The sequence below is a fragment of the Poecilia latipinna genome, unplaced genomic scaffold (genome assembly GCF_001443285.1).
Source record: "Poecilia latipinna isolate Pla-1442-1.1 unplaced genomic scaffold, P_latipinna-1.0 Scaffold144, whole genome shotgun sequence".
Taxonomy (NCBI): Eukaryota; Metazoa; Chordata; class Actinopteri; order Cyprinodontiformes; family Poeciliidae; genus Poecilia; species Poecilia latipinna.
The window spans coordinates 219,698-236,061 of record NW_015112760.1 but is presented as its reverse complement, the minus strand read 5'-3'; the positions used below and the strand labels follow the sequence as shown (position 1 = coordinate 236,061).

The 16,364-nt window shown below is 37.6% G+C and overlaps 2 protein-coding genes across 3 annotated transcripts; one reads left to right on the top strand and one right to left on the bottom strand.

The window, feature by feature from the left end:
- Nucleotides 1-1,377: 1,377 nt before the first annotated feature.
- prr15lb (proline rich 15 like b) lies at nucleotides 1,378-8,901 on the top strand. The gene is made up of 2 exons (XM_015029093.1): nucleotides 1,378-1,558; nucleotides 7,844-8,901. Exon 2 carries the CDS (start codon nucleotides 7,871-7,873, stop codon nucleotides 8,198-8,200), a length of 330 nt encoding a protein of 109 aa, XP_014884579.1. The 5' UTR covers nucleotides 1,378-1,558; nucleotides 7,844-7,870; the 3' UTR covers nucleotides 8,201-8,901.
- Nucleotides 8,902-10,817: 1,916 nt separating this feature from the next.
- On the bottom strand, nucleotides 10,818-16,116 carry pnpo (pyridoxamine 5'-phosphate oxidase). Of its 2 annotated transcripts, none has more exons than XM_015029089.1 (7): nucleotides 15,903-16,116; nucleotides 14,205-14,329; nucleotides 14,017-14,116; nucleotides 13,408-13,461; nucleotides 13,187-13,315; nucleotides 13,033-13,103; nucleotides 10,818-12,247 (listed from the first exon to the last, which is right to left on the bottom strand). In XM_015029089.1, exons 1-7 carry the CDS (start codon nucleotides 16,089-16,091, stop codon nucleotides 12,085-12,087), a joined length of 831 nt encoding a protein of 276 aa, XP_014884575.1. In that variant the 5' UTR covers nucleotides 16,092-16,116; the 3' UTR covers nucleotides 10,818-12,084. The 2 variants fall into 2 exon arrangements, with proteins under 2 accessions (XP_014884575.1, XP_014884576.1); XM_015029090.1 differs by having other exon boundaries at nucleotides 14,205-14,357; nucleotides 15,903-15,983.
- Nucleotides 16,117-16,364: the final 248 nt, after the last annotated feature.

Sequence of the window (16,364 nt, the reverse complement as noted above, 5' to 3'; positions counted from 1 at the left end):
ATTAGTTTGGACATCAGTTCGGAAAGGGTTGCGGAGACATCACCAAGGCTCTGGGACTCTGGTGACTGTGAGAGGTGTTAACCAGAAAAATGGAGAAAACAAGCAGCAGTGTAGGCCAGAAGAGTCTGGCCTACAAAATTATTCCAAGCACACATCAACAAGAACACGTCCAGCAGGTCACAAAATAACCCATAATACGACCCAAAGCCCAGAAGATCTCTCTTGCCTTAGTTAAGGTCAGAGGTCAATGTGGAGCAACAAGCAAGAGACTGAACAACAATGGCATCCACAAGAGTGTTCCAAGGTGAAAACCACTGTTGACCAAAAACAACTTAGACATGTTTCTCATGTACATGTTTTTTATTCTGTGAACTAATTAGAGCAAAACAGAATCTTTTGCAAGATGTCCATCCTGTTACATCCGAAATAAAAAAAAAAAAATTTCAGAAGAACAGCCTGTCATGAGACTCAAATATGTAAAACAAATATACATATATACTTTTTCATATAGGACCAGGCAGTGGGAGTTTTTGATATGGGCCACATGGGCAGTTGCTCACAGTGGCATTAGAAAGAGGTGTGGTGTCCAAGAAGTAGATATTATATCTTCTTTATCAAGATAGATAACTACTTAACTACTTTGCTAATACTTGCACCCATGTGGACTGATGTAAGTTTCCCTCGCTTGCTACTGAGTTCTCGGAGATTAGATCACCTGTTTTCTGACCACTCCTGTGACCAGGTGGGTTTGAATATTTTTTTTTTTTGCCTCCTGAGTAAATAAAATTATTATTTGAAAACTCAGTTTTGTATCTTATTCAGGATATCTTTGTGTCATATCAAGATTTGCTTCATGATCTAAAACATCTAAGTCTGAGACAAAAAATGACGCACTCTTACGTACATTTTTGCGTTAGTTAATCAGATGATTAACATTAACTACTGCAGTTTTCTCTTGACGTCAGGCAGTCGTGAAAAGATGATGTTTAAATCCCTACGGCTACATTTAGCAGAGACTCTGAGCCATGCGGCCTAACTTCAGCTCATTTGAATGGTCACCAAGACATCCACTCACTGTGATTTTACACAAAGCCATGCAAAACAGCTCTGCGTCCGTCTCACTTTGCTCCAATTTCCAGCTCACAATCACCCTGAAACGGAGATAAATCAGTGTTTATCCTGCTGACAGCCACCTCCTTCACATAAAACACTATTCCCGTTAAAAGTGAGACTAAAAAAAGGTTTTCATTGCACCCTGCAACACTGAAGGTCACTTGGTGACAATGTTACAACATTGCTGTGCTCTCTCACCTAGGCGGGGCTTAGGTTTATGTGTGTTTGAGAAGGGTGTGTTCTTAAGTGGAAGGCACGAGAGGAAAAAAAAGGCTGGAGAGAAAGGGAGAGGGAGAGAGATGATGCACCTGCTCACGATCACCTGAGGAGACGAGACAGGAGATTCGCAAGAGCTGCAGCAAGAAGACAGACCGTCACCAGCATGGTGGGACACCTCCATATCTGAGACACTCTCCTTCAGGCAGGCAGCTCGTCATCCCCCCAGGTAAGAGAACGAGTCCGCATGAAACCCAATTCATGTCTGCAACGAGCGACGGTAAGAAGTCTGCGATGTACTGTTAGAGGAGGTTTCGGTTACATAAGCGAAAGCACCAAAACCGATAATGGTTCCAATTATGTAAACTGTAAGGCTGTAAAGTTCAGCCGTTCAAAATAAAATGAAATATTGAAGAAAATGTAATTTAAGTTTTCAATTGTTTTTTTTTGTTGTTTTTTTAAATTTAGTTTTAGGAATTTTCTTTACTTTTTTTACTGCTGTAAAACTAACAATGTTAAGCATTCAGGGATAAAATAACATGAGGGTTTTGGAAGAAAAATACTTTAGGGTTGCTTTACAAAACAATGTAAGTTATCTTTTGGCTGCTGTTAAAATTAGATTTTATTTCTATTTCTCTGAGTATTGTTTTTTTTTTTTCAGGCCCAAATATTTGATTGACGGCAAATTTACATTTAGAGATTCAACCCTTACTTGGTTGGGTACTTCAGTTTCAATGAAGAGTTGAAACTGAGCAAGAGCGACGCCTACCTTGGTTGTCACAAGATTAGCCATAAAGGCGAAGATGATACTTTGGACTTTGCCGCCGTAAAAGAAACGTCTCCGTTTATTATCACAAATACACTTTGCGATAAGCAGAGAAAAAAAATGAAACCCCTCCTTTATCAATTTTTCTGCCATGAGTCAGGGGTGCTTCATTGTGAAAGCAGCGTAGGAGGCCCTTGGAGGCCCTCGGAGGCCCCCCGTGTCTCCGTCTCTGCTGCTCCAATGTGGCGCTGGCTTTTTCTCCCCCTGCTGAGACCTCTGGAAAAATCTGCTCAGCCGCACACACACACGCACGCACGCACGCACGCACGCACGCACGCACACAGCAGAACATACGGTAACTTATTAAAAATGAGCGGCAGAGGTGGAGGGCGGAGGGGGCTCATGTCAACAGGACGTTTTGTCTCAAAGGTCACACATAAGTCAAACAAGGCTCGCTGAAAGAAAGGTGCAAAAACTGCTCAACAGAAAGTAAAAGAAAATGCTGCCAGATGTCTTTTTAACAACTACAATAGAGATTACAGAATTATGGCCAGTTTACGACTATCTGTTACGTGAGTGCCTTCAAACTGAACGCCGAAGTTATTATGCAACACCGGGTTGGACTGCGAAATGAGGCCCAGACAGGTGCAGCGCTGAGCTGCAAATCAGAAGTTTTATCTCCAGGTCCAAAAATGAAATCTGAATTATTTTACCCCTCAGGTGATTTGACTTTCCGTGCCAGGTGCCGAGTGTCACATGACCCAGATAAGAGTCAGATGAGAGTTTCTGTGAAAGGGCACAGGCTCTTTATTTGCATAGGTGCTTCATGATAAAAATGACCACACCAAAGAGAGATTTGTACGCCTCTTTGCTTCCTTTAAGCGCTCATGAAAGGGACATTGTTGCGCTTATGAAACTCATAAAGCCGGGGCTACAATCTGCACAGCTTCCAAACAACTTTCAGATTTCATAGTCAGCCCAGTTTCGGGTGTACTCAGACACAGGACAAAGGCACTCTGCCTAAACTGACAGAATGGTAGATTTATTATTATTATTAATAATCCTTTATGTTACTGATAAGATGAATTGTTCTTTCTTCCCTAAATCAGCCCCACCATATTGTAAAAGCTTTCCATTTTGAACGAGGGGTTTTATTTATTTCCAGAGCTGCCTTACAAGGTCTCTTACACAAGATGAAGAGCGTCGTGAGTTCATTCGTTTTTGCACATTTGTTGTTTCCCAGGCAATTAAAGTCATTGCTATAACAACGTCTCTCCAGTAATGAGGGATGAGCTCCAAGTGGCTGTTAAATGCCTTTAATGCGCTGAGATGAGATGGACAGGTCTTTTTCGTTTGTTCAATTAGGATGCCTCTAATTAATAACTTCAGTTTATTATTGTAACCAATAGTTAGTCAAGCTGACAGGAAAGGCTGAAATTCTCACGTATGACATGAGAAACACTGGATTGGGGTCCAGTGCCGATCTGATTGATCAGGAGCTGAAGTATTTATCAGGTTTAGCCTTTCAGACAGAAGTTCATTCTTTGAGGAGCAGCTCGGACTTCTTCATGTTGGCAAACCAGAACCGGACCGGGTGAACAGAAGTGAATGTATCAAATAAGATGGAGAAACATTTAGAATGAATAAAACCCAAACACAACATTTTCTGCTTTATTTTTTTTTAATCTTTGCAGCCTAAAGTCACTCATGTTTTACTTTAAAAAGTCACTTTTTAATAAAAGGGAGTTCATTTGAGGACGACTGTAGGATTGTCATGTAGCAAATTTCATCAAACGTTATCCAAAAGACGTTGTTAATATGAAACAAGGCATTGTTGCAGAAAATAGTTTTCTTTTGAAAAATGATTTTTCCACACTGAACATAAATTTTATATATATATATATATATATATATAAATCACTCATCTGGCATGAGGAATGCATGTGAAAAAAAAGTAGACACACCAATTGCGTTCTCAAGAAATTAATGAATAAATGAATAAGTTGCTGTTATCTGTTAGTCTGTAAAAGTGTAGAAAAGCCTTTTCCACAGGGCTAAGGCTTCATTAAACTAAAGTGAAAGATGTTTTCCACAAAATTACTTCAAGCGGGCATATATCAACAACATCAACAACTTCAAACCAAAAGTTTGAAGTCGTTGAAGTTGCTAAATATAATTATTCACTAAAATTTTAAATATGCCCAAGATATTCCTCGGTTTGAACTCTTCCAACTTTGATGATTTCTATTTTTCATATAAAAACTGCTGAACTTTTTTTTTTTTTCATGTAAAAATGGAAGTAAATAATAATCTATCACTGTCTGAACGTGACTCGGTTTCTTAAAACTTTTCACCTTTAAACAAACTCCAATCATTGAATTTAAAAATGCAACTCGTGCCTTTGTGAGTTATGAGGGAAATATGACAGGCACAAAAACGGGAAGCATGGATCACTTCTTTTTTATTATTATTACTTTTTTAACCTTTTTTTGATGCTTTGCAGCAAAGCTTTAGTAAACTCCTTTGTTATTCATACACCTCCAGATTTAATGCGATTGAAGCAATGCTCAGCCATTCTTACTTCTTCACAGAGTCAGACAAGCTCCGCAAAAACATCCGGTTCTTTTGATATAATAGGCAACCTGACATATTGTTCAGTACTCTTGATGCATCCTATAAACCTACCTAAAAATCAATAAGGAAATTAATACATAAGGTTGATTAAAACAACTATTCAAGAAAACCTTCAAGACAGGAGTTTGTGAAAAGAAAACAGCAACCAAACAGTGCGAGGCTTTTTATAGGCAGGGCCATTTCAAAACAGTGCCCCATAAACCAGTTTATGATCCATCCGCTCAGATTACCCAGTTAATAATTGTTTTTGTTGAACAGTTATTTATTTTAGCTGTCTGGTTACCAGGCAATGGTGGATTGTGGAGGTTATTGTTTCCTGTGTATCTACACGGTGGGCGAGTGTTTGTCCCCCTCCAAGATATCTTCTATTTTTCACATCATCAAACAAAACTCATACAGAACAAAGATAATGTGAGCAAATACAAAAAGCAATTTTCAAAAGAAAATTTAATCTATTTAGGGGGGGAAAAAAGACCCAAGTGAACTCCAATCGTGATCAGTGTGGAGGAATTCTGACTCACCCTTGCCTTAAATAAACTACATTGAAGAGTTTTAAGCATGAATGGTGTGTTTAAGGTCAGGTCTCTCCGTTTCAGTTGGATTTAAGTCCAGACTTTGACTAGACCACTGAAAAAAAACAGGCTTTACTTTTTATAGACTTGCTGGTGTGCTTCAGGTCATTGTCTAAATGTATAAAACCAAATGCACTTGATTTTAGTGTCACAATCTCGTGACTGGAGTAGAATCAACACATTATGTGATCCTGAAGCAGCAAAGCAGTCCCTGACCATGACACTGCCACCATCATGTTTGACAGTGTAACATTCACTTTTACAGAAATTCTTATTTTTACAAGGGATTTCCTAATTTTTACCCAGGTTTTTAACTTATTCTGGAATCATGTTGGATTGAAGAACAAAGTGAGATTTGCACTACTTTACAAGTTGTTTTGGGGACTTTTGTCTCCTCCTGGATGAGTTGTTGATGCCCTCTTGAAGTAATTTTGTGGAAAACATCTTTCACTTTAGTTTAATGAAGCCTTAGCCCTGTGGAAAAGGCTTTTCTACACTTTTACAGACTAACAGATAACAGTAACTTATTCATTTATTTAAAAAAGATCTTTTCCTTAATTTCTTGAGAACGCACTTGGTGTGCCTACTTTTTTTTTCCACATGCGTTTTTCATGCCAGATGAGTGATTTCTTAGTTCCACACGTCTAAGAGCAACCAGAACTGGGTATGGTCAGAGAAAATTATTTAAACGTAAAAAAAAAAAAAAAGTGGTTTATTGCTGTTAAGCCACGATTTAACAATGGATTAGTTTTTAATGCAAGACCAGGTTGGTTTGAATTTTGCTCCTTGAAAAAATGAAATAATCATTTGAAGCTTGTTTATTTTGGATTTATACTCCTGCTATCTTTGTTATTAGAGTGTGTTTTATAGCCTGAGACATTCAAGTGTGACGCAAAAGCAAAAACAGAGTAAATTCATATGAAGATAAATCACAGAACCCTACATGTATACAGACAAGACACTTAATTCAGACAATTGTGATGTTACAACAGTAGCAGCACGTCCTTACATAAGTTTCTGCTCTGCAAGTCAAAGACTGGCAGCTTGTTTCTTGATCAGTGAGAAGCATTTTCGTATCAGATCACACGGGAGTAACAGAGGATCCTGTTCGGATAATCATTAATTTATCAGCTGAGGCCAAGGTGTCCGGTATCGCCGCGACTCCAACCAAAGAGATGAGCAGCAGGTGAAAGAGGGCAATAATAGCTATGGTCAGCTTTCTAAGAAAGGGCCTGTTGAGCAGAACGCTGTGTACACAATAGGAGCACATTGTTATTTGTACTTTTGAACTGATCGACATGGAAAACAATTAAACACAGAGCTGCAACAGAAGTGGTGTTTAAAGTCTTTTTAAACCATTTTCTAGCTATCTTCAATGTATTAAGCAATTCAGCGTAAAATAGTCAAACTCTTCTGGCTCCACTTTTATTAAAAGCCGATAGTTCAGAAAGTGGAGCCCAGAGTTTCAATGATGTAGATACTTTTTGTTTGTATTGTCCTTATTATTGGTCTATTGCTTATACACACACATTTAAGCAAAAGTGACAAACATGACCAACGAGCAAACCTTTATTTTTTTTTTACTTGAATGCTACATTATCTGGCAACCTAATAGAGGAAAAAAAGGAAAAAAAAAAAAATAGAGCTAGCTCAGCTACACTTTTTCTATTTACTCATGATAACATTAGCACAACAGCAGCAAGCTGCTACAATTTGTTGCATTTTAAATGATCCGAGTCAAACATTTTGGGATTACGATTATTTTTAAAGTACCAGAGGAGAAAAGAACAAAAAACAGTTTACCACTCGTTTTTCTTGTTTACACACAAGTTAGTGTTAATGATACACCACGATTTGCTGCTATGCATAGTTAGGAAAGTACCGGTTTGCCACTGACATGCAGCATTAATGGAAAATTTACAGAAAACAAAAAGAAGAAAAAAAACAAAAACAATTAAAAGCATCTCATCTTCTTTTTTTTTTTTTTTTTTTAATTTTTACATATGTTAACACCAACAATAGAAAGCTGGGAAATTAACAGTATGAAACTGTCATGTGGTATTGATTCAGAAGGGATTGTTAGTGATCTGTTTTATTATTTTTATCTGATGAAAAATGTTTCACCTCAACAATAAAATGTGCAAGACCAGCTAGTGTATACTTCGAAAGTGCCAGTGGCATGTTTGGTGTAGCTGGCAGTTAAATCCACTAACGTACAGATTGAACCGCCACTTCTTTATCTGCAGGTGCTTTAGACATTTTGCACATAGCAGTTTGTGTTTACTGTATTGTTCTAAAAATGGCTGATAAACTAGAATCTGTTCACTCATTCTGGCCGTAAAAAGTTTCAATGTCTTCAACTTTGAATACTTCTGTGATTACAAATGATGTTAACTCAATTTCCAGAAAGAAACATGAAGTCAAATGTCTAGTGGTATAATTCTCTTTCATTATCTTTTGTCTGTCACAACAGCGTTAAAGAAAGAAGCAGCTTTAACTGAACGCTGACGGCCGTCTTAACGGTGTGTCGTGCTTCTTGCAGGGCCATCCCTCCAGACTCCGTGGTGCTATGGCTGACTCAAGCTGGTGGAAGCTGACCTTCTCACGCAAGAAGAAATCTGAACCTAAGGTTTTGTATGAAATCCCAGCAGAGCACGGATGCAACAATGAGAACAAAGACCAAGCAGGCATCTCTTCAGACAATATGGATAGCCAGTTCAACGCGAGGCTGGAGAAGATTGTGGATAAATCTGCCACCAAAGGCCGTCACGTCAAAGTGTCCCACTCCGGTCGCTTCAAAGAAAAGAAGAAAGTCCGATCCACGCTGGCAGAAAACCCCAGTCTGTTCGCAGAGCACAACCTCAGTAGTGAAAATCATAAAAACAAGGCGGACAAATAGCAAACTGCATCTACATGATCATAAAGGTGTCATAAATCACTCAGACAAAGGGCTACTGCCGCACCGTACCACATCCAAGTGGCAACAGTAACTAAAACAAACAGGCGGTATCTTGAAATCGACGTTAATTTATTCACAAACTGAATCATGGACCGGTTCTGGAAACATTTCTCTCATTATTGTAAATGTTGAATTCTAAAAACAAATGTCCAAATGTTCTTAAGCATTTTTTTTTTATGTTTGCACTGGTGTGTTTTTTTAAGTAAGAGCTGAAATGAAGTAGCTTGAGCTTAACCTCCTTCGTCTTGTGCAACAATTATGTATTTTTATGATTTAAAAAGGACCTTTTATCAAAAGATACAGTCCATTTGCTTGAATTTAATGAGAAAACATGCAAAACTTGATTCAAATACGGAATGTCAGAAAAATGATTAAATGCTCACAGTAGCCCCAGAAGGTATTTACCTGGTATTAACTATTGTTTTCTAGGTAAATATCTAAAATAAGTAATAAAAACTCTGAGAAAATGATTTATCAACTTGTGAAGGGCTTTTTATCCATTTTTACTGTGCTGGAAAAATAATTGTTTAGAATGTTTTTTATTAATCAAATGCAAGTTTATAAATTTTGTAAATGACTGTTGTAAAGATTTTTGGGGGTAACATTAAATTATAACTTAAAATAAATTGTTTCAACATTTTTTTTGTATCAAATTTTATTTCACATACACTGACAAAGCACTAGAAAAAGTTATTTGCATTGGTATTTATTGGTAATAGAAAACAACAGCCACATTTTCTTATAAGGGACAAGCTGAATAATTAAACAAGTTGTATAATTTATAATACTGTTTCAGAGAAAATGACACTAAAATGTTTTTTTCCTTATTTTTCTGAATCAGAAAATTGAAGAGATTATTAGACAGATGTGCACTAAACCTCCATTTTGTGCCTTTGACCTGAGAAGAGTTCCACATACACCATGAAGGCTTTTCATAGCACAGCCAGGTGCTACGAGAAGTTAGAAAAGTAAATGGTTTTAAAAATGCAACGAGTCCTATTTTAAAAATGTATTTGATTTTTACTAAAAAAGAAGGTAGACAAATACAAAGCAGCTGAATTTAAGTCTCTGCTTGTCATTTGTGTTGACAGTGTGAATGATGCAGAAAGATACCAGCTGCATCAAATGGACCATTTTTAAGTAGAGACTATTATTACTACTCATTTAGTATTGCTTTCTTTATCAGAGGAGGATAGAAATTAAAATATTACAGCTGGAACCAAAATTGCTCCTGTTTAAGTGACAGCATAAGGTAAAATGAAAAATTAACTCAAGATTGATTGGAAATGTTTTTATGCTTTTAAATGTTTAAATGTTTTTATGCTTTTAAGTTTCTCAGAGGACATTAGATGATCTGTGGCAGAATGAGAATTTGGTTAGGGATCAAAAGACAGTGAGGTCTTATTCTAGTGAATTGTTATAGATAGGACAATGTCATTATGTGTCAACTGGGCTTTCAGTGGTTGAGTAAAATCTAGACTTCAGACTCATTGTCTTGATTATTTCTCTGTTGGTAAATTATAGAAAATAATCCACTGATTGTAGGCAGACTCCAGTTTAACGTGTGCCAAATAAGACACAGATTAAACTTCGTGGCTCAATGCTGACCACCACAATTTTCCCGTTTAAGTGCTAGCTAGATCTGGCAAACTACCACAGCTACATACTAATGAAACTTCAAAACATATTGCAATATAAAACAACAGTTGTGATTGTTTGTTCCTCTTAATTGATTTATTTTCCCCAACCACAGTGGGACAATAAATAGAATAGAGCTAAACTAAAAAATAATCTCCATTTGTTTTGTTTGTACACTTGCTACCATTAGTCAAGTAGCACAGCAACCTACTGCAGGAAGTTAAAAAAGTAATAGTTTAAAACCTTTTCAGTCTCTACATAATCCACTTTCAAAATATACAAATTGACATTAGCAAGTTTTCATTGCTAGCAACAGAAACTTACAAAATAAGAGCTTTAAGATCCAACGGTTAACTGGCTCAGAGTGTTGATTTAATCGATGAAATTAATACCACCGTAAGAAACTTTTTCAGGCGCAGTTTTACAAATCAACAAACATGTGAAAAGCTAAAGAAGCATACTAGCTACCAGCTTTCTGGTAGAGGTACTTTTTGCTGAAATAATTTCATTATGTCAATGTTTATTAAAGTAAAACAATTTCATTGTGTCACCTGAGGTCCTTCCTATGCAAAAGGTGCCTTTCTGGATGCAAGATCATTAATATACTCAGGAGGAAACACTCTGATGGCTGCTGCTGTTAGCAAGCTGATCTTGGTGAGATCACTGTGTCATGTTACAAAGGTTTCGTTGACCTGGCGATGGTAAGCAGACACTAGTAACTCACACTCAGCTCTTGACTGCTGCTCTCCATTTAATAATGCAGCTCTGCTAAAGCAACTTCATGAACTAAATGTGGATCTAAATGGACATTTGAGCATTTTGTGCTCTTATCTTTTCTCAGATGTATGGGTATTGTTTTTTTTCTTCCTTTAATAATGACTCTACTGCCACCTGCTGGTCGAACACACTCAGGCTGTTGTTCAGAATGAAACTTTTATTACAGTTTCAGATTTAACAATGAATGGCTTTCAAGTAGTACAAGACACACAATAACGTAATAGCTGAGACAATAGCTGACAGCATTAGCACTTTTAATCTCAACGTTAAAAGGCAAATATAATCTGCAACAATTACTTTATCCCTCACTTTAATAGACTGAATGTGAACGCTGTTTTATTTTAAAGACAGGTCACATTTTTTTAGTCATGTCTGTTTGTAGGCTTTTTAACGGCATTATTACATGTTTGATCGTGTATCTAAAAAAACAACATGATTATGGATCTGGAAAACCGTTGCAAACTCCCATTTTAGAAATTATCTTTTCAAGAAAACATCAAACTGAAATCAGAAATCTACTTCAAACAGTTTTCTCTCCGTCACTACAAAATATTATTCTAGACAGAAATCATGACATTAGCTACAGAACCTGGAAAAAGTATTCACACCACTTCAACTTCTTCATATTTTGTCACATTATATCCACAAACTTCACTGTATTTTATTTGGGATTTAATGGGATGGACAACACACAACCTACCCAAGTAATTGTGAAATGGGACGTAAAACATCCTTTTTATATATGTATATATATTATTTTTCAAATTGAAGTCTAAAAAGATGGCATGCATTTGTATTTACTCCCTCCGCCCTAAATAAAACATCCAGAGCAAAATTTATCTCATCTCGCACAGCTGTTTGGGTCAGAGAAACATGAAGATGATCTGCTCCAATAAGGCCAAAATTAAACCATCTCTGAAAAAAATGATGGTTGCTATGGTTATCTTCAACCGGGACCGAAAAGATACGCACAAAACATTTACCTCACGATATGCACTTCGTTGGGTTTCCCTATCACATAAAAACCTAAAGAATTCCACCAAACGTTTAACAGGAGACAATGTTGAAGACAGCAGGGGTGTGAATACTTTAGCAAAAGCCCGAAAGCTGAATTTGAACTCGAAAGACAACTGTGCTCTTTTTAAGAAGTGAAGACACTGAAGTTTGAGGAAGCAACCAGCTGCGACTCATTTGTGCCTGAGGAGGCAAAGTTTCCTCGTTTCTTTTTAAAGCCAAAAGAAAACATGACGTTTTGCGTTGCAGGTTCAGATGGTTCGAGTCAAAGAGTCTTACGGGCACGGTCGACACAGATTTAACAAACATCAAATGGTTTCCCACCAGTACCCTCAGACGTTGGCTACTTTTTAAGTTCACGGTGTTCTGGACGGAGCGTCTGTGGAGGCGGGCTCTTACGGAGAGAGTCGCTGGTACACCCAGCCTCCCTCGGCTTCGTGCTGGAACTCCCCCCGTTTCTCTCCGTCCTTCACCTTGGTGAAAACGATGCGGTCGTGGAGTCTGTTGGTCTGACCCTGCCAGAACTCAATCGCGTGAGGCTTGACCATGTAGCCGCCCCTGAAAGATCACAGGGCGCAGTTGGAGTGTGATGGGGAAACACCGCAAAGATCATGCTGATACGCTTCTTGCGGGCGGTTCAAACGGGGACTTTTGCAAAGTTACTTTTTATGAATAGCACCTTGCAAACAGATTTGCGCCCTTTGAAGATTTTCCACATTTTGCCACATTACAACCACAGACGTCAGTATCTTTTTGATAGACCTGCACAAAACAGCACATAGTGCTGAAATGGAAGGAAGATAATATTTTGTTGAACCACTTTTATCAGTTTTTATTGTGCTAATTGAAACATAGCATAATTTCATTTTAGTTTTTTGTATAATGAGAATAAGGAATCTAATAAAGCTTTCCTTCCACGCAGTCACAAGCGTCTTAGTTGATAGTCTTCCAAGTTACCTTTTCATTTAATCTGGATAACATGTTCCTTATTTAGGTTTATTGAATGGAACTGGTGGAATAAAAACGAAAATGAAGTTTTTTTTTTCCTTGTAAATAAATAACCAGTAAAGCTTTTTATGGCCTGACTTGCCAATGTGCATTTCCTTTCTACAAAAGTCTATAAACACGTTAAGGAGAATAAGTATGCTGCAGGTTGTACCAAAGTACATGCTGTTGGTTAATTCTAACTTTTCAGTTTTCAACCTGTTTTCAACAGTTGCTCAAAAGGACATTTTTGAGCAACACTGATTAGTCCACTGATTAATTGGTGCATTTAGATAATTCACTTTGTTAATTATTTTCATTATTTGGAAATAGTCATTAAAAAAAACAAATATTCTCACCAGTAGTCTGGCATTGGCACATCTGTGTCCTTGTACTTCTCCTCCAGTTCAGCATTTTTCTGCCTCAAATACTGAAAAAATACTCAAGATCAGCCTACAAATGTTTTACATACATGCATGAGCTAAAACACAGAGCGGCTCTCTCATCGCTCACGTCTCTGTTAGGGACCGGTGTACTCTGTCGGCTCACGACGGCCCCGATCTGACTGCCCTTCGGCCGTGAGTGGAAATAATCACAGGAGTTCTGGTAGGGGATCCTCTCCACTGAGCCCTCAATACGAATCTTTGAATTAAAATGACAATAAACTGACCATCAGTGGCTGGGAAAACTGGGAAGCAGAATATGTGAGAGAGTTATTTTAGAGTGCCTCTTACCTGCCTGTGAAGTGGTTCCCAGTAAAAAACCAGGCATGCGTATGGATTGCTCTCCTGCCAACGAAAAATCAGTCGGAACCAGAAAATGTGCATCTTAAATCAACATTAAATGAAGTGAAATAAAAAACCCTATGAAAAAATAATTATTAGTTCAAATTACCTAATTTGTTTGAATGTTATACTAAAGTCTACAAAAAAAAATCACTTAAGAAATTCAAATCACTGAATAGATTAATTTGAAATGCAAATTTCTAATTCATCTATTTCTGCCATTTCTACTGTGAAAAGAAAGTTCAATAATGTTCAAAGTGCAGTTACAACATTATTATTAAACTGTACAGCATTTAAAGCAATATGCTGCATTCATGATGCAAGAAAAGACGTTTTTCTGAAAGTTTTGTCTTCATATGACAGACTGAATTATGTGAAAAACCAAATTTATAATGGGCCAAATCAAAACCGAAAAAAGCATGCTAACATTAGATTAGCACGTTAGCAAACTGCTCAGCAAGAAAACATCATGAGTTTACAGAAGAGAAAATAATTTTGGGGCGAGTTGAGTTTTATTCAATTTTTGGCTTTATAAGGATTAACAACACAGCTGCATACCAACTCGTTGCCCTTTCTGCTCTCGTAGTTTGTGAAGAAGCGGAAACCTTCGTGGCTGTAACCTTTCAGGAGGACCATACGCGCAGATGGACGTCCATCCCTGGTCACACAGAGGCGATGAGACACAATTACAGAAGGTATTAGTCTTTAAAGTTTTAAAGTCGCTGGGAGACGGTAGGGTTGCCTACTTGGAGGCTGTGGCGATGCACATAGCATTGGGCTCTCCAACTTCAGGGCACTTTGTTGCTTCATCAAACCAGTTTCCAAACTCCTTGATGGGATCCAAAGATCCAAGTTGACTCTCCTCAAAGCACTGCATAAAAAATAACTCATTTAGGCAGCTCAAAACCCCCCTCCAAAAAACAAACAAACAAGGAAGCACATTTTAGAAAATGTCACACACAGAGAGAAATCGGGTCATGAAGAATTTCTAGTTTGATCAGGCCTGACTTGTGATCAGACAAGTGAGAAATTCAAAAATCCAATTCTTTTCGCAGCCAGCGAAGGAACCATATGTAAGCTCTAGGTTATGCAGACAACACACTGTGTTGTGGACCTCGTTACTGAGTGAAGCTGGCTCAAGCTCAGCCATTAGTAGTACCAGAGGCCTTCAGAGTTGAAGTCAGAAAAAGTACAAAGGTAGTCATTTGCCAATATAAGATATTAAAGACAGTTAAAATTTTGAACCATTTTGCCATTATTTTTTTTTAAATATTTGTAAACCTCGATTCAAAGGAAGCCCCTCTTTCACAAAAACAGTGTAAAGTGGAAGCAATTTTAGAAAGAAAACAGATATGTTCTTATTACAGATGGACCAATCAGTATATAGTGTCTGATTACCTTCCTGTCATGAGTGGTATGACTATTTATATCAATGGTTTTCAATCCTGGTCCCCAGATCACATTGTCCTGCATGTTTTAGATGTTTTTGAGCTTCCACACGCCTTATCTAGATAAATGGGTGTGCTTCTGCAGCACTTATTTTGATGAGGCAACGGACTCATTTGATTCTGATGTGCTGGAGCAGAGAAAAATTTAAAACATGAAGGTCACTAGGTCCTGAGGACTGAAAATCACTGATTTATATTACGCTCCAATGTGCTTTACAGACACCGGTCTCTTACTGTTAAAGCAAAGGCCAAATTATTTTAGAGCCGAAGGTCTAAGATGTCTTTTGCGATGTTGACACTCCCTGAATGTAAGAGAATGTGGACCTAAATGGTAAGATCTCCAAAACACTCTCAAATCCAGCAAATCTGTGAAAGACAGGTTTAACAGTAATAAAGAAAAAAAAAAAACACATCAATTTTGTTGCGCAGCATTTTGACTTCCTGTTATCCGTTTAAGTCTTGCTCTCCTGAAAGACTTAAAAAAACAAAAGACACCTGAAAAAACACTAGTGATGGATGATATGTAGGTACTTAAACACCACTGGTTCCACTGGTAGGAACATGTCAAGTTAGATGAATGTGGAACAAGGTTATGGATGCTTTGCAAGAATCTTTAATTTGTTCACAGTTGAACCAACCTAATGTCTGCAGGATCAACATTTGTTTTAACAATATGTGCATCATGCAAATCAAATGAGTCATTTTCACTGTTTAGAGTCGACCAAAAGAGTCACTGCTCTTATGGCTGACCCATTTGGGATCTGCTTTTTCATTAAACAGTAGATGGCACTGGGCATAGGTGAAAGTCTAAAGCATCGAGAGAGCTTTACGAATTGAGACATACAATCCTTGCAGGTGTACTTGTTTCCAGTTTTCTCACTACAAATTTAGCACGATGCAAAGTAGTTGCTTTGTGACCTTGCACCTCCAGACTGTGACTTCTGCCTTGATTTGCTCAACACAATACATAATGTTTCTGCTTAGAATGCTGCTCACCTCTTCATCCCCTCTATATTTCTTCCTCATATTGCTCAGATCCATGGTGTTGCCGTCACTTCTCGTTTTACTGCAAAAATTTAGTGCAAAAGCGCCCCGCGCCCCAACAGACAGGCTAATACGAGAAGGGTAATTTCTACCAAACGGGCTAAAATGTCTCAATAAACTCACACTGAGTATGCGCCTCATGCTTGTCAAAACTACTCTGACGTAACCTTTACGTAAGGGATTATGAAAACGTGCAGCTTTTCTGCACATCATTTTATATTATTTTTTGTAAAATAAGGTGGATATATATATATAAAAAATGTCTTCAGTCCTAATTTAGGTAGGACATAAATAAAATGTGGTTTAAATGCATAAAGTAAACCGAAGGAAAAAAAAAAAACACGTCAATACGTTGTGAGGCGTTCAAATGACATGGGTTTTCTTGTTTGCCATGGCCTGTTCTGTATTTGGCAA

Excerpts from the sequence above, each read along its gene's own strand:
- prr15lb (XM_015029093.1), top strand. The coding sequence starts at position 7,871 with ATGGCTGACTCAAGCTGGTGGAAGCTGACCTTCTCACGCAAGAAGAAA.
- pnpo (XM_015029089.1), bottom strand. The coding sequence starts at position 16,091 with ATGAGGCGCATACTCAGTGTGAGTTTATTGAGACATTTTAGCCCGTTT. Across the intron at positions 14,330-15,902 it reads AATATAGAGGGGATGAAGAG|TGCTTTGAGGAGAGTCAACT; the intron begins GTGAGCAGCATT and ends TTTTTTATGCAG. Across the intron at positions 12,248-13,032 it reads GTGCCAATGCCAGACTACTG|GGGCGGCTACATGGTCAAGC; the intron begins GTGAGAATATTT and ends GTGATCTTTCAG.